The sequence below is a fragment of the Aquarana catesbeiana genome, linkage group LG12, assembly GCF_042186555.1.
Source record: "Aquarana catesbeiana isolate 2022-GZ linkage group LG12, ASM4218655v1, whole genome shotgun sequence".
Taxonomy (NCBI): domain Eukaryota; kingdom Metazoa; phylum Chordata; class Amphibia; order Anura; family Ranidae; genus Aquarana; species Aquarana catesbeiana.
Window position 1 is genome coordinate 39,953,746 of NC_133335.1, and position 27,394 is coordinate 39,981,139.

The window sequence follows — 27,394 nt, forward strand, 5'->3', positions numbered from 1 at the left end:
TCTTGATACCAACAATGAGCTACTATTCCTCCCACTGACACTGGTGATGGGGCACCACTCGTCCCCCTGAAACAAACAATGGGGCACTAGTTCTTCCAATGACACCAATGATAAGGAACTCTTTCTTCCCCTAATACCAACAATGGTCCAATATTTCTCCAACTAATACCAATGATGGGGTATTCTTTACACCCATTGATGCCAGGGCATTTTCTACACACACTGTCCACAGTCCAGCCACCCTCAAACTCGAGGGACGATAAACTGGCCCTTTATTCATAAAGTTTAAAGACCCCTGCTGTACACTATCGTCTTTATTACTTGTCTACTAACACATTAAGTGCATGGTCAGTGTATGTTCTGCTGTCAGTATGGTATCATAGTGCATTCTGTGCCCTAAAGTTTATCATAGTGCATTCTGTGCCCTAAAGTTTAGACGGAAGCTCCATATGACCAAAAGCTGTGGCTTTTGCAGCCCACGCCTAAAAGTTCATGTCCTTACCAGCAGTACAAGGATGACGGGACCTTGATAAATAAAATCTGTGTACACTCCGGCCTTCTTCCCAAACCAGCACCTGGAGTAGATCAAACGTTATGACAATCAAGAAGTGACTTGAACTTGCATTACTATTGTGTAATAACTTCACCATGTTTAATGTGTGACATACTTTATATGACCATACTTAAAGGATAATTCTATTTTTAACTTTACTATCTGTACCCCCCTTCCAAGACCATTCAAAAGCATTTTACAGAAGAGGAGATGCAGTGTGAATAGGAGGTGAAGCTTTTGGAAAGGGTATCTGAATGCCCTTGCACTCCATTCTTTTCAGCTCCCTCTGGAAGAGATAAAGGTTTGATTGATGTTTGCTGTTTGTAGTACAGCACAGTTTAACTCTAATGCCGTGTACACACAAGCGGACTTTCGATGTACTGAACTCCGAAGGACTTTTTGACGGACTTTTGACGGAGTACTGACGGAGTTCCGACGCAACGGACTTGCTAACACACGATCACACCAAAGTCCGACTGATTCCAACGTGATGACGTACGACCGGACTAGAATAAGGAAGTTCATAGCCAGTAGCCAATAGCTGCCCTTGCGTCATTGTTCGTCCGTCGGACTAGCATACAGACGAACTGATTTTTTGACCGGACTCGAGTCTGTCGGAAAGATTTGAAACATGTTCTATTTCTAAAGTCCTTCTGATTTTTCGACAGCAAAGGTCCGATGAAGCCCACACATGATCGAATTGTCCGGCGGATTAGTTCCGTCGGACCTTTGCTGTCAAAAAGTCCGGTCATGTGTACACGGCATTAGGCCTCATACCCACGGACGTTTTTACAGCAGCCTTTTTACGCTTTTTTTGCAGCTTAAAAATGCCACTCCATAGTATTCAATGGCCTCATACACACCATAGCATTTTTGAGCTGTAACAGGCATTGGCGTTTTTAAGCTCCAAAAAAACCCAGAACCAGCGCGTTCTGAGGCTACAGCTCTAGAGCTGTAAAAATGCCAGACGCCGGTAAAAGGTGTTAAACGCGATTTAACAAGGCTTAATGCTATATACACAGCGTTAAGCCTCATCCGGCATTTCTCGGCCCCTATTCAAAATCAGTGGTTCCCTATGGGAGCCCATTGATTTGAATAGAAGTTGCACCACAATTTGGATCAAGATGATCCGACTTGCGGTGCAATTTGTGTGCTGAGAATCTTGAAGGGGAATCCCCGCCAAAATGTAAAAAAAAATTTAGCGTGAGGTTCCCCCACAAGACTATACCAGACCCTTCGGTCTGGTATTGATCTTAAGGGGAACCCCCTACACCACAAAAAATGGCGTGGGGGTCCCCCCAAGATCCATACCAGACCCTTATCCGAGCACACAGCCCAGCAGGTCAGGAAAGAAGGGGGGGAGCAAGCGCCCGCCCCTGGACCATACCAGGCCACATGCCCTTACCATGGGGGGGTGGGTGCATCTCGTCCCCATGTTGATGAGGACAAGGGCCTCTTCCCGACAACCCTTGCCGTTGGTTGTGTGACATCACTGCCCGGGGCATGATGGGGCAATGACATCACAAGGAGCGTTGCCTTCAAATTGCATCATCGGGTGGCCCCGCCCCATGCCAATATAAGCCATGGCACACTGCGAACCCAGCATTACACCGGGAGATCGTGTCGAGTCAACATTGGAAGAAGAGCAGTGGGAGAAGACCCACCAAAAGAGCTAGAAGACAGCAGAGAGAGAAGAACCGGAGAGGGAGAAGAGCCGGAGCTGCCTTAATAAAATACGTTAAAAACTTGTGTAGTGTGTTTATTTTTAACACTTTTTTTTTTAAGGTGAATGGGTAGGGGTACAATGTAACTCATACTCATTTACTTAGGGTAGGGGGCGGGGATCTGGGGGCCCCCTGGTTAAAGGGGGCTTCCAGATTCCAATAAGCCCCCGCCCGCAGATCCCAACAACCAACAGCAAGGGTTGTCGGGAAGAGGCCCTTTTCCTCATCAACATGGGGACAAGGTGCTTTGGGGTGAGGGAGCGCAAGGCCCCCCCGCCCCAAAGCACCCACCCCCCCATGTTGAAGGCATGTGGCCTGGTACGGTCCAGGAGGGTGGGGGGCTGCGTGCTCAGATAAGGGTCTAGTATGGATCTTGGGGAGACCCCCACGCCATTTTTTTGGCGTAGGGGGTTCCCCTTAAGATCCATACCAGACCGAAGGGTCTGGTATCGTCTTGAGGGGGAACCTCACGCAAACTTTTTTACATTTTGGCGGTGTTCCCCTTCAAGATTTTCAACACAAGTCTCACAAGTCATCTTGATCTGACTTCTGGTGCGACTTCTATTCAAATCAATGGGCTCCCATAGGGAACCATTGCTTTTGAATAGAGGCAGAGAAATGCGGCTGAAAGCTAGCGTGGCTAAATGCGCATTGACGCCAATGCAAAACGCTGATAAAATCGCGTTTTTAACGTTGTTTTTCCCCTGGCATTGATACTAGCTTTACAGCGCGTTCTTTTAAAACGTCCGTGCGTACGAGGCCTTAATCCCTAAAACAAGCTTCTACAGGCACTGCAGTTTTTATGTGGTTAGTTGCACATCTTTGCACTTATGGGAATCTATTTACTAATGTGTAAGGGATACCGAATGCAGGTATCCAGCAGCAGTTCAGTGTAGTAGTACTTGGGAAACTCAAATCAGTACTAAGTAAGATTAAAATAAAGTTTAATCATGCACACAACACCTATCCAATACCAAACCAAAAGGAAAGCAAACGTGGAAAATAAACAAGACAGTAAAGCAAAACCAAACCAACAACCTATTCTATAATACAATATATAAAAATGGAGGGAAGCTGACGTAAACAGGGAAGGGCCAGGATAGGGATTGGGCACAATTTCTTTTTCTATTTCTTAGATATGTATTTATATATATAAAAGTTAACTACTTTTTAGGTAAACTGGTTTTGGTACAGGTAAAATCCCATAAAAGTTTTTTTTTTTGTGTGTTAGGGTTTCTACGGTTTCTTGTTTTTTAAAAAATGTATCCAAAGGGATGTGTTACCAATAAATCCCGGTTGAGGGTGTTGTATATAAGGCCCCTCTCTCCCAAATTCATTATTGCGCTTAAAGCGGGGTTCCACACAAATTTTGAACAATATCTGTATGTATTCTCTTCCTTGCTTAGATGCTGACATGCCGTTTAAAAAAATTTAAATCGCCGTAATTACCTTTTATTTTTCTATTCTTCTTTGCACTTCCTGGTTCTCCTCCCGTGGGAGTAGGCGTGTTTCTAGCCTCTCCCAGACTCCTGAGAGCTAGTCTCAGGCTTCCCTGGATGCCACTGAGCATGTGCGGGAACGAGCGGTGAATGCTGGGAGCACAGCATTCACCACATCCAGGAAATAAATGCTTGTGGGCTTCAAATGCCCACAATGAAGATGGAAACTGCCTGCAGTGAATAATATAAGTTATTCTTTCCGACGAAATCTGACACAGGCGGACATATTACACACAATATGTGAGTATGTAATGCTGAGAAGAAAAGTTTGTGAATTAACTCAAAAAAAAAAAAAACGATAGATAGGTGGACCCCCGCTTTAAATATAATAATAGTGGTGGGGGGAATCGCACTGCAATTTTTATGATAGCCATAATGGGGCTCTTAACATTTTGGGGGATTGTAATACGCTCAAGATTAAAGGATGTTGTTCAACATCTATTTTGGCTATCGATTAGACATCTGAGGACACAACCTAAAAGAGCTTTGAAATCTGAAAAACAGTTTTACACAGCAGGGTGTTTATATCAGAATTTCACAAGTAAAGGATCCATCTGCTGGGAAAATGTTCTTGCATGGCCTCCTGCTATGGTTTATGAGGGTATAGATGCAGCTAAAATAACCCCATTCTGTTGGAGATGGTGATAGGAATGTCTGACTATACTGTCCATCATCGAGGGATCAAAAGGCAAGCTGTGGCCTAATGTTGATCATGGTCAAGGAGTTTGCCTGCAGTGTGACAATGCCATCTACTGGAGGTTGACAGTGATCGTGGCAAAATCCTACAGAAACAGGATTGAATAGACAACTCTCAAGGGACTACTGAGAAGTTTAGATAAGGGTGGTGTGCTTGTGTGTGATGAAATGCAGAGTCAGGCCATTTTTTTCTTGCTTCTACTGATGGAGCCCAGTCACGATACCGAACGTGGGGCACGTCTTGTCCAGGAGGATCACCAAGAATAAAAGCCTGATATGTGTGGGCTGTGGGTGGGGGTGACAGTGTCTCAAGGACTGGGATGAAGATGTTGGCAAGTATAAATATACAGTATCTCACAAAAGTGAGTACACCCCTCACATTTTTATAAATATTGTATTCTATCTTTTCATGTGACAACACTAAAGAAATGACACTTTGCTACTATGTAAAGTAGTGCGTATACAGCTTGTATAACAGTGTAAATTTGCTGTCCCCTCAAAATAACTCCACACAGCCATTTATGTCCAAACTGCTGGCAACAAAAGTGAGTACACCCCTAAGTGAAAATGTCCAAATTGGGCCCAAAATGTCAATATTTTGTGTGGCCACCATTATTTTCCAGCACTGCCTTAACCCTCTTGGGCTTGCAGTTCACCAGGTTGCCACTGGAGTCCTCCTTCACTCCTCCATGATGACATCACGGAGCTGGTGGATGTTAGAGACCTTGCGCTCCTCCACTGTTATACAATTTGGACATTTTCACTTAGGGGTGTACTCACTTTTGTTGCCAGTGGTTTAGACATTAATGGCTGTGTGTTGAGTTATTTTGAGGGGACAACAAATTTACACTGTTATACAAGCTGTACACTCACTACTTTACATTGTAGCAAAGTGTCATTTCTTCAGTGTTGTCACATGAAAAGATATAATAAAATATTTACAAAAATGTGAGGGGTAGTTGTACTTTAAATTATATGTAAACCCTCACCTTGTAATAAAAAATCATTCAGTTTAAAAATTAAATGAAAGGCATAAAAACATTATAAACATCTTTTTTCTTGTTTTGTGAGTGATCACATAATCTCTTTTCTCAGCTCTGCATAAGGGACTTAGAGAGGTCGGGTGGAGAAACAGCAGTACATTGATCTTCCCAGTGAATGGCTGTGCAAGAAAGTGGGGGTGGGGGGCGTGTTATATCATTGGAGGACAGGCAGGCTGGGCCCCCAGCACAGCCAGAAATCTAACCACACTGGGATTGATGTGCTTTCATACCTAGCGTGGTCAGTTTGAAATAGGAAAGCAGGGGAACTGACAGGATCACCAGGTATTTCACACAAATGAAGCCATACAAACAGAACAGGATACTATTATGCACAAGTACATGGTACAACAGGCACATATCAGAAATATAAAATGTTAGGGTAGCATAGTATTTAGGGAAAACCTGTGTTTGTTGTCCTCAGAACCAAAGCCAGACTCCTAACTTAAAATTGTCTTTTTTAAACAGGTAATGGGGATGTGTGAAACGCACACAGCCATTAAATAAGTATTATACAGGAAAATCTGTAACATATTTGTATTGCCTGTATAACCAAAAACATATTTAATAAAAGAGTAATCTTTTAATTCCAGAATACATTCCTCTATTTCTGTCTTCACCCCCAAACGTTATGCATCTTTAAACCCTCCTGACCCCAAACATAACTCCTTACTTCTCGTTGTCATAGTATAGCTTGCCAATGGCCCAGGCCACGATGATGGGAAATGGAATACCTGGAAAGACAGAATAAAAAAATAAATAAAAAAGTTCTAGTCCCAGGAAGGTACCATGACATATTTGGTGGACCAATCCAATGGTGCGCAAATTATGGATCTGAGTTTATAAACTCCTACATACTCTATTTCATTCTAATATTCAGAAAAATCCATACGAGTCTTTACTTCACAAACCTATCAACGCTCTTCTCCATACCGAACGTACGCTAGTTGCCCACATCTTTATCGCCACTAAGCTCACTATCGTAACAGCCTGGAAATCTCCCACCCTGAGTTTTAAGGTGGTGAAGAACCGAGTAAATGATATAATGGTTAAGGAAGAACTGATAGCTAATGGACTCTCATGACATATTCCTTTGAGTTTGGCACCCCTGGATATCGTATGCCAACCCCCCCAGATTTGATACTCTTCTACATACCATTTGACACATTTAGCATTATGAGCCCTTGGGACCCCTTTTTTCCTCCGACCTCTTTCCCTCCCTTTCCTTATGTTTCAACCCCTTTCTGCTCCTTCCTTCCCCCTCCCCTCTCAAACACCACCAATTCTCTTCCAAATATTCCCTCTTGCATGGCCCTTTTCAGTTCATCCTATTATCATTTGTTTTTCACATTGATTGGCTTTATTCTGAGACCTCACCTCTACTGATGCCTTTATATACAGTATCTCACAAAAGTGAGTACACCCCTCACATTTTTGTAAATATTTTATTCTATCTCTTCATGTGACAACACTAAAGAAATTACACTTTGCTACAATGTAAAGTAGTGAGTGTACAGCTTGTATAACAGTGTAAATTTGCTGTCCCCTCAAAATAACTCAACACACAGCTATTAATGTCTAAACCGCTGGCAACAAAAGTGAGTACACCCCTAAGTGAAAATGTCCAATTTGGGCTCAATTAGCCATTTTCCCTCTCCGGTGTCACGTGACTCGTTAGTGTTACAAGGTCTCAGGTGTGAATGGGGAGCAGGTGTGTTAAATTTGGTGTTATCTGGTCACTGGAAGTTCAACATGGCACCTCATGGCAAAGAACTCTCTGAAAAAAAAAATTGTTGCTCTACATAAAGATGGCCTAGGCCAGGGATGTCCAAACTACGGCCCTCCAGCTGTTGCGGAACTACACTTCCCATGAGGCATTGTAAAACTCTGACGTTCACAGACATGACTAGGCATGATGGGAGTTGTAGTTCCTTAACAACTGGAGGGCCATAGTTTGGACACCACTGGCCTAGGCTATAAGAAGATTGCCAAGACCCTGAAACTGAGCTGCAGCACGGTGGCCAAGACCATACAGCGGTTTCACAGGACAGGTTCCACTCAGAACAGGCCTCTCCATGGTCGACCAAAGAAGTTGAGTGCACGTGCTCAGCGTCATATCCAGAGGTTGTCTTTGGGAAATAGACGTATGAGTGCTGCCAGCATTGCTGCAGAGGTTGAAGGGGTGGGGGGTCAGCCTGTCAGTGCTCAGACCATACGCTGCACACTGCATCAAATTGGTCTGCATGGCTGTCGTCCCAGAAGGAAGCCTCTTCTAAAGATGATGCACAAGAAAGCCCACAAACAGTTTGCTGAAGACAAGCAGACTAAGGACATGGATTACTGGAACCATGTCATGTGGTCTGATGAGACCAAGATAAACTTATTTGGTTCAGATGGTGTCAAGCATGTGTGGCAGCAACCAGGTGAGGAGTACAAAGACAAGTGTGTCTTACCTACAGTCAAGCATGGTGGTGGGAGTGTCAGGGTCTGGGGCTGCATGAGTGCTGCCGGCACTGGGGAGCTACAGTTCATTGAGGAAACCATGAATGCCAACATGTACTGTGACATACTGAAGCAGAGCATGATCCCCTCCCTTCAGAGACTGGGCCACAGGGCAGTATTCTAACATGATAACGACCCCAAACACACCTCCAAGATGACCACTGCCTTGCTAAAGAAGCTGAAGGTAAAGGTGATGGAGTGGCCAAGCATTTCTCCAGACCTAAACCCTACTGAGCATCTGTGGGGAATCCTCAAATGGAAGGTGGAGGAGCGCAAGGTCTCTAACATCCACCAGCTCTGTGATGTCGTCATGGAGTAGAAGAGGACTCCAGTGGAAACCTGTGAAGCTCTGGTGAACTCCATGCCCAAGAGGGTTAAGGCAGTGCTGGAAAATAATGGTGGTCACACAAATTATTGACGCTTTGGGCCCAATTTGGATATTTTCACTTAGGGGTGTACTCACTTTTGTTGCCAGCCTTTTATACATTATTGGCTATGTGTTGAATTATTTTGAGGGGACAGCAAATTTACACTGTTATACAAGCTGTACACTCACTACTTTACATTGTAGCAAAGTGTAATTTCTTCAATGTTGTCACATGAAAAGATATAATAAAATATTTACAAAAATGTGAGGGATGTACTCACTTTTGTGAGATACTGTGATTCTGTTCGCTAGTATTATTGTAAACCTCCTGACAGTCCTGATGTACTTTCATTTTTGTGTTCCTTATTGATGCAACCAATAATTACTTTATCTAGAATCTAATCTAATCTATTTATCTAAAAAAAATATTCTAAAGGTTAGCAACAATAAGAAAAATAGACGCAAGTCACAATGGCAACAAGAGTTGTATTTTGTTTGTTCCAGGACAAAGCAGTCACTTACACCAGCCAATACATATGAACATCCATTTCCGTAGCTTGTCAGTGGAGTATGTCAAAACGATAGCTGTGTGCAGATAGCATCCTTCACCAAACATCCAGAAGAAATTGGTAACATAAAAATAATTGTGAGCTATAGTGACCAGGCGACACCAGACCTGCAAGGAGAGGAGGAAAATGCAATCTGATAAGAAGCTGAGGGGAGATTTCAGATCATCATTAGAACACCTTACAGTGAATGAAAATTTATTCTAGCTATACTGCCTCTGGAAACAAGTTCAAGTGCAAAAATGCCCTTCCCATCATAAATCTACATGAAAAAGCTAATCCAGATGTAAAATGTAGATCGCTGTTAAGGTGCCTGTGGAGCTTTAATGAGTAATGCCCCGTACACACGGTCGGATTGTCCGATGGAAAATGTTCGATGGGAGCTTGTTGTCAGAAATTCCGACCGTGTGTAGGCTCCATTGGACTTTTACCATCGGAATTTCCGTCACACAAAATTTGAGATCTGTATCTCAAATTTTCCGACAACAAAATCCATTGTCGTAAATTCCGATTGTGTGTACACAATTCCGACGCACAAAGTTCCACGCATGCTCGGAACCAAGCAGAAGAGCAGCACTGGCTATTGAACTTCATTTTTCTCGGCTCATTGTACGTGTTGTACATCACCGCGTTTTTGACGTTTGGAATTTCCGACAAGATTTGTGGGACCATGTGTATGCAAGACAAGTTTGAGCCAACATCCGTTGAAAAAAATCCATGGATTTTGTTGTCGGAATGTCCAATCCTGTGTACAGGGCATAATGCCCCTTACACGCGGTCAAATTTTCAGACGGAAAATGTTCGATGGGAGCTTTTTGTCGGAAATTACGACCATATTTTTTCCATCAGAATGTCCGTCGCACAAAATTTGAGATCTGGTTCTCAAATTTTCCAACAACAAAATCCGCTCGTGTAAATTCCGATCGCGTGTACACAATTCCGACGCACAAAGTGCCACGCATGCTCGGAATCAAGCAGAAGAGCAGCACTGGCTATTGATCTTCATTTCTCTCGGCTCGTCGTACGCGTTGTACGTCACTACGTTCTTGATGTTCGGAATTTTCGACCAACTTTGTGTGACTGTGTGTATTTGAGCCAACATCCGTCGGAAAATAATCATGGATTTTGTTGTCAGAATGTCCGATCGTGTTACGAGGCATAAGAGTGAAACCCTCAAACTTGCAATACTTCCACGGACATGGTTACACTCCTGCCTAGATTTTAGATTGTGTTGATGCATTAACTACTGTCACCAAAGCACTCAAAGTGCAAGGGTCCTGAACAGTCCCTACCAGCATCTGTCTCAGAGTAAAGGTATGTGTAGAGAAATATTCTAAACCAGTTATTTCCCACGCTACTCAATTCCTAAACATACTAATAGATGATAAGGATTTATGTCCATTTCAACAGACTGCAAAGTTGAAGCTGAGTAATAAATTGATAGTTTTAGTACAGGAAGGAAAAAAACAACTGCAATTTTGTTAAAAGCAATCCAGATTTTTTTTTTTACTGGGTTCAACTGGAACAATTTAAATTCAATCTCCTTGTGGTGTTTTGTAATTTTATCAAACTATGGAATCAAATGTTTGAACACCCTGAAATCAAAAAGTAAGATTTACTATCTTTTAGGGATCTCAAAATGTTACTTATGCCTAAACAATAGCCTGATAGAGTTACCTCCTGCCTTAATTTTTACCTGAAAAATAGCAGTGCACCTCCTGTCGTTACAACCTCATAGCTGTATATCTGCTGACTGGGAAATACTGGCTGGCAGATCTGAAGTGAGAAATGGAGATATCATTACTGTTCTCCTTGCTAGAGAGAAAGCTGTTCCCAAGGACCTGCAGTGCAAGGATCTCCCTGCTTCATTAAGCTTTCAGATACATATATGCTTCCTGAACCTCTTTGGCTGCTTCTTGAATATTCCATCATCAGTCCTTAGATAAGGAAGCAAAGCCCGTACTAAGGTAGGCCATACATGTTTCATTTTTTCTTTCAACAGGGTGAAGGGGAAAAAATTAGCCTATTTCCCCATCCACACACTTGAGGTGGATCGGGGAGTCCTTCACGCTGTGGTATTGTATTCTTATAGTGGGTAGCCTTCCCTGTTGTCAGAATAAGAATATGGTGATTAATGTTCTGGGCTATAGCCAGCTGCACTCATCGTTTGGGAAAAAGCCAGGAGGCTGGTTGTACATAAGTTGATCAATAAATTGACTTGTGTATAACCAACCAACCCATACATGGATCAAAATTTGGCTGGTCCCTGCTGAACCAGACGAATTTCAGTCCATGTATGGCCAACTTAAGGAGGCCGCCACAACACAGTGCTGAACGTGGCATAGTAAAGTCATTAATGGGGGAAAGGTCAGCTGCAGGGAGACCAGAGGCAATACTGGTGACTAGTTCTATTTTCTCTGATTGTCTTTTTGGGCACACTTCTATGGTTCAGGTCCTCTTTTAAAGCTTGTAGCAACCTTACAGATGTAAGTCATTTTTGACACTCTGCAAGCCTGCCTATTTCTACAATTCTGAAACTTTCTATCTTTTTTCTCTCTTTCTTATGTCTTTTAGAGATCTCACAAAGCTCTCCTGCAAAGTGATGACCAAGTCTGGGAGCCTCTGCAGGTAGTCTGTACTAGAGTGCTGGGACAGAGACTCTGCTGCTGCCACCTTTGCAAAGAATTGATATACACACAGCAAACTGCTGACTCAGATGCAGAGAATGCTGAGACAATGTGCGGTATATTACAATGGCACTGATCTGTCAGACTGCACCACTGAAAAAAATAAAAAATCAAGGCAGGCAGAAATTAAGTTAAAAGAGCTTATTGCGTTATCATACACAAGAACATATTGTGATAACTAAGCACTGTGACTTACTCAGAGACACAGACAGTGAGGAAAAAGACATGTGCACACCTATGTACAGATGTAAAATTCACAAAGGGGTTTACAGCCATTGAGGTCAGGGGCACCTACCACATTGCTGTCATGGGCCTCTTGGCTCAATGTAAGCTGCATTACAAACCAAGTGATGTTCCGCAGAATAAAGGCCGTGATGAGGTTCCAGTGAATTATGTTGCGCAAGCACCGAATGCTCCTGCAAGAGAGATAATGGAGTTATGAGCTTACATGCAAGAATGCTAAAGGGGACAGCTTTAAAGACTGGTAATTATTGAATTTCACTTTTGCATGCACGCAACATTTAAGGATGTCTTCTTGGTGCGTGCCTATTTTCCCCCATTTCTGCTGTGATCTGGGGATGGGTAGCAGTTACAGAACTCCCAGGGGTGAGCAAACTTTCAGGCACAGATACCAGTCCAGTGACATAGTTGCAAACAGTGGTATGTTTATTTGTGCTATTTACAAGTCCTGTACAGTGATGCGGACAGAAAGAGTTCAAAAACTTCACAAAACAAAATCCTAGTCGTGTCCCGGCACTAACCACACAATCAAAAAACCTGACTATCAGGCTGTCCAAGCCTATTGCTTATCAGTCTCCACAGACACAGTCTGACAACTTTCCACCAACCTTCCAGCTTTAACAGACAGGACTTGTCTGTTTCCCCCAGGCTCAAGAGCACTGACTGAGTTTCAAGTGATCCTGAATGCCAAAAGGGTGAGGTGTAAAACCTGAACTCTAAAAGTGTATGAGAGAAGCCTGGGAGATGTGTAAACCCCAAACAGGACTTTTCCAGGCTTCCTTTGAGACACTCTGCTACACTGCCCTAGCAGGTCTCTTAAAACAACGACACAATTATTTTACGTCCCAAATACAAATTTTGCATTTAATTGTTTACAAGACTATATTAAATCATAGTGCAAAACTGGTTGTACTCAAGACCCAACTAGAAGCTTTGTTCTGGTCTAAAATACAGAACCAATCATTTTCAAAATCAATTCTGTATCTCAGTAAGGATAAACTGCTTAATGGGTATATAAAGCCAACATGTTTTTTTTTAGTTTCTAGAGTAAGTCTAGAGGCAAAACCCCTATCAAAATATTTATGGCAGCCTATGTCCTAGTAGGTAGATTTTTCTTCACTTCCTCTCCAAAGGAACACAACAGGAAACAGGACATCTCTCCCAAATGAATAAAAGATTTTCATAGGCATAGGTGATCCACTTAGAGGAACTTTCCTCACCTCTGACTCTGGTGACATCTGTAACATTTTTGATGTCTCATCACATTCTGTACAAGAGGCAGTGGTCATCACCAGGACCAGTGAAGACAGACAGAGAGACACATTCCCTACAATATCTAAAAACTAAAAAAACAAATCCTGTTACACTGATGCATTGAAGCTAAATGTTTTAGTAAATATTTTTTCACAATTAATATTTTGCAAGCAATGCCGATCTAACACACAGAAATCAATGATGAGACAGATAACTGGTGAGTTTATCTACAATGTTCTACACTTAAATTGCAGCAATTACACTACTTTCAGGAAGTTCAGGTGGTATCATAATTGTTTCCCTAGCTGTTCGATAGCATTGATGATAGCACCTTCCATACTGAAATGAATCTTAATGGTGTACACAATACTGCATTTTATAGATGTTAAAGTGTACAAATGCCTTATCCACGACATGGTCAGCTATTTAAAGACTCTTACCAACAGCACATGTGTAAATAACAGGGGCTTTCTAGCGTCAACTAACACAGGATTCCTTTCCATAATCAAAGCAGCTTCAAGTCTGCTGAAGTGCTAAGAGCTGCTTTGCCTTTTTAGTTCAAAGTAGATCTGAAAAAAACCCACAGTATAAAGTTTTACAGATCAGATCTGTTCTTATGGCCTTAAAATGTATGCATAGTGAAAACTTTTTTTTTCCGTTTTAATAGGGAACGGTTAAAATCATTATCAAGTTATTTTTTACTGGTTCTATTTTTGGCAAAGATTTCCTTACAATTTCCGGGAAATAAAAGGGAAATCGTCCCAATGTGAGGGTAATTCCCACCCTGGACAGTGGTCACTGGAAAATTGAATGACTTATACTCACTTCTTGCTCTGGGGACAACGCTAAAATTTGGATCAATGTGCTATGCCCCAACCAATAGTAAACCCTAATGCTGCATACACACGAGCGGAATTTCCAACAGAAAGAGTCAGATGGGAGTTTTTCATCGTATATTCCGACCGTGTGTATGCCCCATCGGACTTCTTCAGTCGAAAATTCAGATGGACTTAGATAGAGAACATGTTCTATATTTTTCCGACGGAACAAATTACCAAAAACGTTCGTCTGTATGCTGTTCCGACACACCAAAAACGATGCATGCTCTGAAGCAAGTACGAGACGGAAACTATTGGCTAGTGGCTATTGAACTTCCGTTTTCTAGTCCTGCCGTACGTGTTGTACGTCACCGCGTTCTGGAAGGTCGGAATTTGGTGTGACCGTGTCTATGCAAGACTTGAGCAGAATTCCGTCAGAACTCCGTCGCAAAAACCTTCAGAGTTTATTCGGACAGCAAAACTGGTCGTGTGTACAGGGCATAAGGAGAAATGCTGGCAGCACTCCATTAAAGTGGTTGGAAAGTCTCAAGGTTTTTCACCTTAATGCATTGTATGCATTAAGGTGAAAAACCTTCTGTGTTGCAACTGCCCCCCGGAGTCCTCCCTTTTTCTTACCTGAACCCGATCGTTCCAGTGATGTGCACGAGCCCAGCCTCTGTCTCGGGTCATTGGATAGATTGAGCCATTGGCTCCTGCTGCTGTCAATCAAATCCAGTGACATGGGAGCCAGGGGGGGCAGGGGCCGAGTCCTGCTGTCTGTGTCAATGGACGCAGCAGCGGAACTCATGAGCGTGATTGCATGGGTGCCCCCATGGAAAGCGGATCTCTGTGGGGGCACCTGATGAATAGGAGGAGCTAGGAGTGCTGCCGGAGCACCCTAGAAGAGGAGGATCAAGTCTGCTCTGTGCAAAACCCTTGCACAGAGCAGGTAAGTATGACATGTTTGTTATTTTATATATATATATATATATAAAAAAAAAGAAAAACCTTTACAATCACTTTAACTTCAGTGTAGGTGTTGTTTTTCGACAGGCAGACTCAAAGTTTAATTTGACTAGTTTCATTGAAAAACTGAGCTTAAGTGTAGAAATGAAAAAAAAAAACCTTATACTTACCTGGTTTTGTACAGAGCAGCCCTGATCCTCCTCTTCTTGATTCCCCCCGCTGTGCTTCTGGTTCCTACCCCCTGCTGAGTACCCCCATGGAAAGCTGCTTGCTATGTTGGAAATCATGCATGCTCGCTCCCGAGCCCTGTTCTATGTGTTCACAAGACATACAGATTGGGCCTCAGCCTCACCCCCTGCTCCCTCCTCACTAGCTGTAAATGGGAGCAGTCGGAGCAAATGGTTCCTGCTGCTGTCTCTGAGCCAATGAGAAGACAGAGAGCCGGGAAAGCAGCTGCTTTCGTGCACATCTCTGGAAAGAGATCAGTATTTAGGGTGAGCTGGGGGAGCTGCAACTGAAGGTTTTTAACCTTCATGCATAGCATGCATGAAGGTAAAAAGACCTTCAACCTTTAGAATCTCTTTAAGCCTAGTTTTTGGGTAAAAGAAATGTATCAGAGGATAAGGTGGCAGGCAGGAACTTTGTGCCCACAACAATAAGGTTACTACTGGGTTTAATTTTAATGGAGTGCCAATGGCCTTTTCTCTACAATTTGGATGTCCCCTCACTTTCTATCTCAGTGACAATGATTATTAGTAAATATAGGGGTGGACCTCACCAGTGGGGAGGATTTTCAGAGGCTCTATCTCTTCCTCACTTAATACAAAACTAAAAGGTGGTACATCTGTAAACATAGGGAAACTAGTCTTGACATTTCTGCCCTTTGTCAAGTCCACATGTGGTCCACCTGAAACAGCTGCCCCATCAGTGGCGGCTGGTGCTATAATTTTTCACCCCCAATCAGTCAGGTCATCTGAACCCCCCCGTCTCTCCCCCTGGTCGGTCGGATGGATCACCCGCACCTCCCCTCCATTGGTTGGTCACCAGCCCCGCATCTAGGTCGCAGGCAGTGCTTTCTCTAAAGGGCGGGTGGCGTCTCCTCCTCTTTGGCTTCACGGCGGCTTCCCTTGCGTCTCCTCCTCTACTTCTTCTCCTCCGATATGAGCGCTTCCCCACCTGGCCAATCGGGTCCCAGGAGCCGCTTCCTGATTTTCCTGATTGGCCAGGAGGAGAACCAGGAAGACAATAGTGAATATTAATTTGCTATTGTCACACAGCTGGGTTGGCTAAGGGTGCAGTGCTCTGCCCCCCGAGCCTACTCTTTTTTTAAGCCATTTATAGCCTCTAATATAGGCTCTAATCATGTGCTTCTAAAAAAAAAAAAAAACCCCATTGGAATCCATGCGTCCATTGCCCTGCATGTAGATTAGGTGCCGGGTGCATGGATTAGCTTCCTGCTTATGTTCAAGATCTGCAATAAAACTTCTGAAGATACCCCTAGACTGAGGCTACGTTTTGTCCAGTTTCTCCAGTTTGCACAAGGGCTACCAGGACTGGCATTCTCTGAATAGGTAAGGGAGACCAATTTATTTCCAGCAGCCCCTCTGGGGGTTATTGCTACACAGATACATACATATACAGGTGTATATACTGTATATTGAGCCGAAAAAACGAAGGACAAGTTTGGAAATTTTCTGCCGATCGAACGATAAATTGAGAGGTTAATGTGTTTCCTGTCTGAACTGTCTGCACTAGGTTTTTTTTAAAAATGAACAAAAAATGCATTAATTTATGTCCACTGAGCGTTTTACATGATGGCACTATCGTTTGCGCTCACGGCCGAATGTTCGTTTTTCAAAAATTGATTTTTCGTATAGTGTATGGCCAGCATTACACTTTGATCACTGAACTGTCCCTTTCTCTCTGATATTTGTCTCTCTCCCCTGCTCTGTACATTAATTGCTTTTTTTTTCCTTGGGCATTACACTGAAAAAAAAAAAAAATATAATCCAATTCCCCCGCCTACACTTTCCAGGTGGATGGGGGAATCTTCCCACTGCGACCAGTGGCTGAACAACCAGAGTTGCTGTCCCTGCTATTGACAGCGCTGGTCTCTGTCTCCATGGCAATGGTGGCAGCGCATTGGGACCCAGTGCTGATTACTTTATGCGGTTGATGGGCGCATGCGCAAGCACAATTGGTTGTAGACAGCTGAGCTCCCTGCAGGACGCTTAGCAGTGGTGGCACTGCATAGCATTCTCTGACATGCTCATCGGGATGCGATCCAGGTGATACTCCCAGTCAGATCTAATGTTAAATGTGATCGTGAGTTTATTGACCAGAGCCCCCACCTTACTGGCATGGAGTCCACATGGTTGCAGAACATATGGTTGATATATAGGTGATTGTACTCTCGATTCTTATAAATACTGTGTTTATTAGTTCCGACTGGGCGCATCACCTGAGTCACATCCCAATCGGCATGACAATAGAGAAGTCTATGCAGCAGTACTGCTGCTAGGTGACCGGTAGAGGGCTCAGCGATCTACAACCAATAGTGCCAGCCCTCCCCCACATGCATCCATCAACCCCATAATGTAACCAGCACTGGGTCCTAATAGACTGCCGCCACTGCCATGGAGACAGAGACACCAGACCAGCGCTATCAATAGCAGGGGCATGACTTCAAGAGTAGGCTGAGTGTGACCTTTGCAACCCTGGTAGTTCTGCCATTGTGTTGGACCCTTATATGGAGTTCCCCGGTGTGCTGGTGACATGTCTATTGTTTTCTGCCACCGTGAGGTGGGCCCAAGATTGTAGGAAGGGGGCCCACTGTAGAACACATGAAAGGGTCCCACTACAGAACCATAATAAAGGAGTAAATGGCCCTGGGATCAGTGGGAAGGGCCATGGAACCAGAGAAAAGTGCTTGGGACCAATGAAATGAAGGGGGGGGGGCAGGGGGGCCCTCCAAGGTTTCTTGCACTGGGGCCCTGAAGGTTCTAGTTATGCCTCTGCCTTTAATCTGACCTATAAACTGTACAACTCAATTGAGCAACAAACTGAAATCTTTTAGGTGAAGGGAAGTAAAAATAAAAAACTAAAATAATATGGTTGCATAAGTGTGCACACCCTTACAGTAATATAGCAAAAGAATTGGGTAGAGATCAGTTTTCCATAGACACAGAGAATAATAATTGTACCAACATCCCTAAAAGATAATAGAACAGAGAATGTGTAGAATGTAGGACTTTAAAGGTACATCATATGCATGAAAACACTATTAAGTAAAATTATACAAATATTTATTGAAAAAGAAGTTTAAAAAAAAACAAGAGGAAAAATGAGTACAGTTTACAATCATAGTCAGAGGTAAACATCCATTACCAAGCATTGACAAAATGAAAAAGAACTGTAATCACATGAAGCTAAACACAGCCACGTCCAAAAATTTCAACATGTTTCGCCGGGAAGGCTTCATCAGGAAATGGACGAGGAAATTTGATTACTGAATGACAATACACATGTTATGTTCAACCTCAAAAGTGAGTTCCAGGGAAAACGCAGTATCAGAGGTGTGCAGGGGGGGAGAGGGGGACCCACCTAGAGTTTACTGCCAAGACAGTCCAGAGGAAATGCCAGATCACCCGTAGGGAGGGATGTGTATTTTGTAGTTAATAAGCCATCCAAAATAGGAAAAGGTGATGGTATCTGCAATATATATCCTTATCCAATAAAAACAACCAAATGTCTATATTAGGAGCTCATGCGGACCAAAGGCACAGAAAGGGGGTACATAAACACGTAAATGCGAAACTCCCAAACTGTCATGGCTATCCCATAATTTCTTAAAGATATCTCACCGCTGTATGTGGGACTGCAACTCATACCAGTCCACACAGCTGGGAAAGAACATAAAAGTAGAAGGTAGAAGTGTATCGGAGGATAGTCAGCCCATAAACTCCAACCGGAGCGCAAGAGTGGCTAGTGGTGATCTAGTGACGGCGTCCGTGTTCAGCATGAGCTCCCAAGCTTTTTTTTAAACTGCTTTTTCAATAAATATTTGTATAATTTTACATAATAGTGTTTTCATGCATATAATGTACCTTTAAAGTCCTACATTCTACACATTCTCTGTTCTATTACCCTTACAGTAATACTTTGTTGACTTGGCAAAATTTGTCCACTCCTCTTTGCAAAAACACTCCAAATCTGTCACATCGCAAGGTAATTTCCTGTGCACAGCCCTCTTCAGAACACCCCACAGATTTTCAATCGGATTCAGGTCTGAGCTTTGGCTGGGTCATTCCAAAACTTTAATCTTCTTCTGGTGGAGCCATTCCCTTGTTGATTTGGATGTATCCTTTGGGTCGTTGCCATACTAAAAGATGAAGTTCCTCTTGACGTCCAGCTTTCTAGCAGAAGCCTGAAGGTTTTGTGCCAATATTGACTGGTATTTGGAACTGTTCATAATTCCCTCTACCTTGACTAGGGCCCCTTTTCCAGCTGAAGAAAAACAGCCACAAAGCATGATGCTGCCACCACCATGCTTCACGTTGGGTATGGTGATCCTTTGGTGATGTGCAGTGTTTTTGCACCAAACATATTTTTTGGAATTATGGCCAAAAAGTTCAACCTTGGTTTCATCAGACCATAACATATGTTCCCACACGCTTTTGGGAGACTTCAGATGTGTTTTTGCAAAATTTAGCCAGGCTCGGATGTTTTTCTTCATAAGAAAAGGCTTCTGTCTTGCCATTCTACCCCATAGCCCAGACATATGAAGAATACAGGAGATTGTCACATGTACCACACAGCCAGTACTTGTCAGATATTCCTGCAGCTCCTTTAATGTTGCTGTAGGCCTCTTGGCAGCCTCCCTGACCAGTTTTCTTCTTGTCTTTTCATCGATTTTGGAGGGATGTCCAGTTCTTGGTAGTGTCACTGTTGTGCCATATTTTCTCCACTTGATGATGACTGTCTTCACTGTGTTCCATGGTATACCTAATGCCTTGGAAATTCTTTTGTACCCTTCTCCTGACCGATACCTTTTAACAATGAGATCCCTCTGATGCTTTGGAAGCTCTCTGGGGACCATGGCTTTTGCTGTAGGATGCGACTAAGAAAATGTCAGGAAAGACCTACTAGAACAGCTGAACTTTATTTGGGGTTAAGCAGAGGCACTTTAAATGATGGGAGGTGTGTACTAACTCATATTTAACATGAGTTTGAATGTGATTGCTTAATTCTGAACACAGCTACATCCCCAATTATAAGAGGGTGTGCACACTTATGCAACCACATTATTTTAGTTTTTTATTTTTACTTCCCCCCCTAAAAGATTTCAGTTTGTTTTCCAATTGAGTTGTACAGTTTATAGGTCACATTAAAGCTGGAAAAAGTTCAGAAATTATTTATATTTGTCTAATTTTTTTACATCACAGAAACCTGACATTTTAACACAGGTGTGTAGACTTTTTATATCATATATATATATATATATATATATATATATATATATATATATATATATATATTGCTCTGAGTGTTTTAAATGTTTTAAATGTTTTAATTATACTTTTATGTGTGAAATACAGACAATGCACAATTCAATGTGCTAAATTTATGTTCTCATAAGTATAAAGTATATTTCTTACTACATCATATTCTTTGTTGTATTTTTTAGGCTTTGTGTGTATGAGTTTCAGATTCACAAATCAAAGAAGCTAAAGACAGCACACTTTCAAGTACTTTCAGGGAATAATGGCTTACATTTGAGGTCACATCGGAGATTCGCTTAAGGTGCCGTGCAGATGCATTCACATTGCCTTGTACAGAAAAAAGCAAACCAATACAATGCAAGGCAAAGGCAGTTATAGATGCACAAGTATATTATTACATAAGAAGCAATTCAAACACTGTGTTCCAAATTCTTCAGAAATGCCTAATAAATGTATGTCAGATCAATATAAAATTGCCTTTGTATACCTAGCCTATTAAACGGGCAAAAGGCATGAAAATATCCCTGAGACCGAGATACTATTATATACCAAGATAATCCAGCACTTCTGGGGAACAAATGACTCACCCCCATTCTTCCTACATGAAACTGCAGGCACTTGGCTGTTCAGGCACCCAGTAATGTTACATGGGGACAGGGAGAGGGACCATAGCCCTGTGTAAGATACAGGTCACAACTGTATACCATATATTGCACCACTCAACTTTGAGCTTAAGTCAAGTTGCGCAGCTCATGTATGGCTATTAGAATGTTACTAAAACTATTTTAGCTCCCCAATTTTGCTGGGTAATATACTGTTCATGTGTTGGTAGGTGATTAGTAGCTTATCTAGTAGCTTATCTGCCACTAGATGGCTCTGTTTCCAGTATAGTATGGTAAAGGGAAAGTTGAGTTGAGTGTTAGGTCTCCTTTTAGAGCAATCCCTCCTTAAAGCGGAGTGCCACCAAAAAGTGCAACTTCCGCCTATCTGATTCCGCCCCCACTCCAGTGCCACATTTGGCACCTTTCAGGGGGGAGGGGGTATCTGTTTTTTACAGGTACCCTACCCCTACTTCCTGGGAGACCGGGGCCCCGGCGAAGTACGCCAGCCGCTCGGCAACCCCTCCTCCTCTCTCCTCCCTCCCCTTCTGCCGGGCCAATGAGGGAGTGTAGAGTGCTTCGCGTATGCACAGTAGGAACCCAGCCATGAAGCCAAAAGGCTACACTGCCGGGTTCTCTTAACAGCAATGGTGGCAGCAGCACCCGAACAGCCGATGTAAACATCGGCTGCAGTGCCGACATCACTGGACTCCAGGACAGCTATGTATCCTAATGTTAAAAGTCAGCAGCTATAGTATGTGTAGCTGCTGACTTTTAATTTTTAAAAGGGGAGGGCGGAACTCCTCTTTAAGTGCTGTAATGGGTTGGGTTAGTGCCCACATAAATGCCAGTGTGGGAGGGCCCTAGGGAGACAGGACACGGGAGACAGACACCACAGAACTGATAAGATGTAGTCTCCTGCAGTATTGCTCTAAAGGGCCCTTAGCAGGGCTGAAGTCCCAGGCAAGGTGGTACAGACCACGGAAGGCCAGGAAAGAGTCCTCTTCTGTGAGTGATGGTGGAAGTCTAGGAAAGAGTGCGCCGCCTGGGAGCGTGCCTGGCTGGGCAGAGCCATGAAAGGGACAAAGAGAGAAATACTGGTATACTAAAAAGGGCACCTTGTTCCCCCCTGACCTTCAGCTGCAGATCCTGAACAAGGTGGTGGAAGCTTAATGCTGTGGATGTAGTATACATGGAAAAGTGGTCTCAGCCCTGTCGTGCTCTCAAGGAGAGAAATTGAGGTGTAGAAGGAAGATGGCTTAAAAGATAAAGTATGTGCAGAAATGACAGCAAAAGAATGTCTACTTCTATGTGTGGCATTCTGCTACAAAGGATTCTGATAATATCACAAATGTGATGTCAGATTTCATGGAAATTTTGGTGAAGTTACAGTAAAGTGCAAAAAATTAATTTTATGTGTGGACATTCCTTTATTCTCAAATATTAAGGCCTCAGGCCTGGAATGTTGTGAGTGGGCCTAAGGCCAGTAGTATGACACAATATGTATAATACAACCATGGGTGGGCAGTTGTCCTATCCAAGAAGAAGCAGGACAGAGACTTGCACAGTTTGGTGCTTATACTTGCCTGATCATTGCCCCTCTTACACCACATCCTAAGTTATAATACATCATATTTTTTTAATCTTTGAAAGTGGACATTTTTAGGTGCCCAAGGACTATACAACATAATTTAAAAATTACACAAATTTATTGAAACAGGTTAAAACAATTATACAGATCAAAATGTATTTAAAATCAACCCCTGTCTATGTGTTTTACAGGGTTATATACAGTGCCTTGGAAAAGTATTCTTACCCCTTGAAATTTTCCACATTTTGTCATGTTACAACCAAAACCGTAAATGTATTTTATTGGGATTTAATGTCATAGACCCGGAGTCAGCAACCCGTCAATTGCGGGCTACCTGTCGACCATGGGTAGGTGACAGGTAGACCGGGAACCACTCCTGACCCCTGACCATTCTGAGAATTTTGCATGCCTGATCCCTGCATTCTGAGCGTAACACATCCCTGATCCCTGCATTCTGAGCATAACGCCCTCCTGATCCCTGCATTCTTAACGCAACGCACTCCTGATCCCTGTATTCTGAACGCAATGCCCTCCTGATCCCTGCATTCTTAACGCAACGCACTCCTGATCCCTGTATTCTGAACGCAATGCACTCCTGATCCCTGCATTCTGAACGCAACACACTCCTGATCCCTGATGGCCTATGGCCAGTAATATGACACAATATACATAATACAATCATGGGTGGGCAGTTGTCCTACACAAGAAGAAGCAGGACAGGGACAGGGACACAGTTTGGTGCTTGCCTGATCATTGCTCCTCTAACACATGGACACCACATCCTATGATATAATACATTATACTTTTTTAATCTTTGAAAGTGAACATTTTTACATGCCCAAAGACTACACAACATAATTTAAAAATTACACAAAATTTATTGATACAACAGGTTAAAACAATTATACATATCAAAATGTATTTAAAATCAACCCCTGTCTACGTGTTTTACAGGGGTATATACAGTGGCTTGAAAAAGTATTCTTACCCCATGACATTTTCCACATTTTGTCATGTTACAACCAAAACTGTAAATGTATTTTATCAGGATTTTATGTGATAGACCCGGGGTCGGCAACCCGTCGATCGCGGGCTACCTGACGACCGTGGGTAGGTGACAGGTAGACCCGGAACGGATCTACACCGCCGACCCCCACCTTCTCTCTCTGCCCTCAGCCTCCCTTGCGGCGGCTTCGGTCCTCCTCTCTCTCCCCCCCGCCTCTGCCCCTGCCGCTGTCATGAGTTAACAGCGGGGAGCCATAGCCAGCAAAGCTCAGGACGGAGGGCGGGGGGAGGGGCTGGCCAAGTTAACTTTTTAAGTTATAGCATGATTGGGGCTTGGGGCTTTTTTTCTCCTGTACATTGGACGGTATCACCATAATTTTAATACAACAAGTTGACATAATTTTATTTTATTATCCTCGTCCATTCATTTTTCCTTTTTCTAGTAGTCTCACGTATTTTGTAAACCAGAGCTCATGTTTTAACTTTAATATGGTATTGTTCATTTGTCCTTTGTCTAATTAAAAATAAAAATAATTAATTTTTATAAAATACTGTCTGCGACTGTCAAATGGCTGCCTGAAAACCCCACGGGGAACTTCCTGTTTGTTTAAGTTAACTTTTTTTTTGGGGGGGGCAAACAAACTGAAAAATACTGAAAACCCCCCCCCCCATCAATTGCAGCCTCACTGTGCCCATCAAATGCAGCCGATGTGCCCATCAAATACAGCCACTGTGCCATCAATTGTAGCCATTGTGCCCATCAAATGCAGCCACTGTGTCATCAATTGCAGCCATTGTGCCCATCAAATGCAACCACTGTGCCCATCATATGCAGCCATTGTGCCCATCATATGCAGCCACTTGTGCCCTTCATATGCAGCCACCTGTGCCCCATCAAATGCAGCCACCATGCCCATCATTTGCAGCCACTTGTGCCCATCATATGCAGCCACTTGTGCCCTATCAAATGCAGCCACTGTGCCCATCATATGCAGCCACTTGTGCCCAAATGCCGCCCCTTTTGCCCATCAAATGTCCCTGATTGTGCCCATCATATGCAGCTGATTGTGCCCATCATATGCCGTCACTTGTGCCCATCAAATGCCGTCGCTTGTGCCCATCAAATGCCGCCACTGTGACCCACGCTCGACCGCTGTCTGCCCGGCACTTACACCATCTTAGTGGCAGGTCAGGCAGCGGGTGACGGCGACAAGCTGTGGGATGGCTCCTGTGTCCCTCATTCTCCCCCTCCTTTCTTCTTCCGTTCTGCTAGGCGTCCAAACGAAGCTCCTGTGCCTTCAGCCAATCAGGTAATGGGTATTAGACCTGCGCTACCTAAAGGGCAGAGAGGCGGTTCAGTGTTAGAAAAGCAAATATTAATTTGCTTTTCTAACACATCTGGGTGGACTGCAAGTGCAATGCTCTGCGCTCCAAGTCCACCTTTTTTGAAACCTATTAGAGACTATGGCTCTAACCAGGTGCTTAAAAAACCACCCCTGCCGTTGTAATTCAGGCACCTGGCGTCCAAAAAGAGGCCGGACGCCTGAATAGGGGCTAGCAGCAGCGGCCATGGATAGATTCCTGCTATGCATGAATCTATCCATTAGTCATAGAGGAGGTGGCTGGAGAGAGAGGGCAGCGCCAGTGCACCCTTAATGGACTGGCCGCCCCTAGTCCTAAGCAACCAATCACCAGCTTGTTAATATGAAAAGTCACTCTGCCAGCTCCTGCTCCCGCCCCCTATCCAGAACTTTGCTGCCTCTCGGTCCCCTGTGTGCACAGGTAGGATGGAGTGGGTAAGCACTCCAGATCCCTGCATTCAGAAAGTAATTCACACCTTATCCCTGCATTCTGAGCACAACGCACTCCTGATCCCTGCATTCTGAGCACAATGCACTCCTGATCCCTGCATTCTGAGAATATTGCACACCTGATCCCTTCATTCTGAGCACAACGCACTCCTTATCCCTGCATTCTGAGCACAACGCACTCCTGATCCCTGCTCTCTGAGCCTAACACATCCCTGATCTCTGCATTCTGAGCATAACACCCTCCTGATTCCTGCATTCTGAGCGTAATTCACTCCTGATCCCTGCATTCTGAGTGTAATCCACTCCCGATCCCTGCATTCAGAGCACAACGCACTCCTGATCCCTGCATTCTGAGAATAACGCACTCCTAATCCCAGCATTCTGAGCGTAACGAATCCCAGATCCCTGCATTCTGAACGCAACACATTCCTGATCCCTGCATTCTCAATGCAACGCACTCCTGATCCCTGTATTCTGAGCGCAACGCACTCCTGATCCCTGCATTCTGAGTGCCACACACTCCTGATCCCTGCATTATGAGAATAACATACTCCTGATCCCTGCATTCTGAGCACAACGCACTCCTGATCCCTGCATTCTGAGCGCAACGCACTCCTGATCCCTGCATTCTGAGAATATTGCACGCCTGATCCCTGCATTCTGAGCACAACCCACTCCTTATCTCTGCATTCTGAGCGCAACGCACTCCTGATCCCTGCATTCTGAATGTAACACATCCCTGATCCCTGCATTCTGAGCGTAACGTCCTCCTGATCCCTGCATTCGGAGCACAATGCACTCCTGATCCCTGCATTCTGAGCATAATGCACTCCTGATCGCTGCATTCTGAGCACAACGCACCTCTGACCCCTGTTGTCTGAGAATAACGCACTGCTGATCCCTGCATTCTGAGCATAACGCATCCCTGATCCATGCATTCTGAGCGCAACACACTCCAGATCCCTGCATTCTGAATGCAACAAACTCCTAATCCCTGCATTCTCAACGCAACGCACTCTTGATTCCTGTATTCTGAGCGCAACACACTCCTGATCCCTGCATTTTGAGCGCCACGCACTCCTGGTCCCTGCATTATGAGAATAACTCACTCCTGATCCCTGCATTCTGAATGCAACGCACTCCCAAACCCTGCATTCTGAGCGTAACGCACTCCCAAACCCTGCATACTGAGCGTAACGCACTCCTGATTCCTGCATTCTGAGCGTAATGCACTCCTGAACCCTGCATTCTGAGCGTAAGGGAGGACAGATCATATTGGCCCCATAAAGAATGATGAAGGGAATCTGGTTACAAAGGATGGTGAGGTGGGGAAGGTTTTGAATGTATTCTTCTCCTCAGTCTTCACAAGGGAAATGAAGGGTTTCAGTAATCAAAACTGCAAGGTTTATCCTCATGACACGACACAGGAAGCACTCTCATGGATAACAGAGGATAAAATTAGAAACAGACTTGAAAAACGTGACATAAATAAGTCACTGGGACCAGATGGCTTGCACCCGAGGATCCTTAAGGAACAAGTAATTGCTAGACCGTTGTTTCTAATTTTTATGAACAGTCTACTGACTGGTATGGTACCAGCTGATTGGAGAAAAGTTAATGTAGCACCAATATTTAAAAAAGGACCAAGATATATACCTGGGAACTACAGGCCAGTTAGTCTAACATCAATAGTATGCAAGCTCTTGGAGGGGATGAGGTTTGTCGGCATGGACCAAAGGGTGAGTACATGGATTGAAAACTGGCTACAAGGGCAAGTTCAGAGGGTAGTGATAAATGGGGAGTACTCGGAATGGTCCAATGTGGAAAGCGGGGTCCCCCAGGGTTCTGTCCTGGGACCAATCCTATTTAATTTATTCATAAATGACCTGGAGGATGGGATAAACAGCTCAATCTCAGTATTTGCGGACGATACTAAGCTAAGCAGAGCAATAGCTTCTCCGAAGGATGTGTAAAC

At 43.7% G+C, this 27,394-nt stretch overlaps 1 protein-coding gene across 2 annotated transcripts in view; it reads right to left on the reverse strand.

Moving 5' to 3' along the window:
* Positions 1-27,394, reverse strand: part of CRHR1 (corticotropin releasing hormone receptor 1) — a 327,518-nt gene that overhangs the window by 11,088 nt on the left and 289,036 nt on the right. For both annotated transcript variants that reach the window (XM_073607633.1, XM_073607634.1), the window contains 4 exons: positions 11,930-12,050; positions 8,904-9,057; positions 6,186-6,246; positions 503-575 (listed from right to left, as the gene is read on the reverse strand). In XM_073607633.1, the coding sequence (XP_073463734.1) occupies positions 503-575; positions 6,186-6,246; positions 8,904-9,057; positions 11,930-12,050 (409 nt within the window). The remainder of the gene's footprint in view (positions 1-502; positions 576-6,185; positions 6,247-8,903; positions 9,058-11,929; positions 12,051-27,394) is intronic.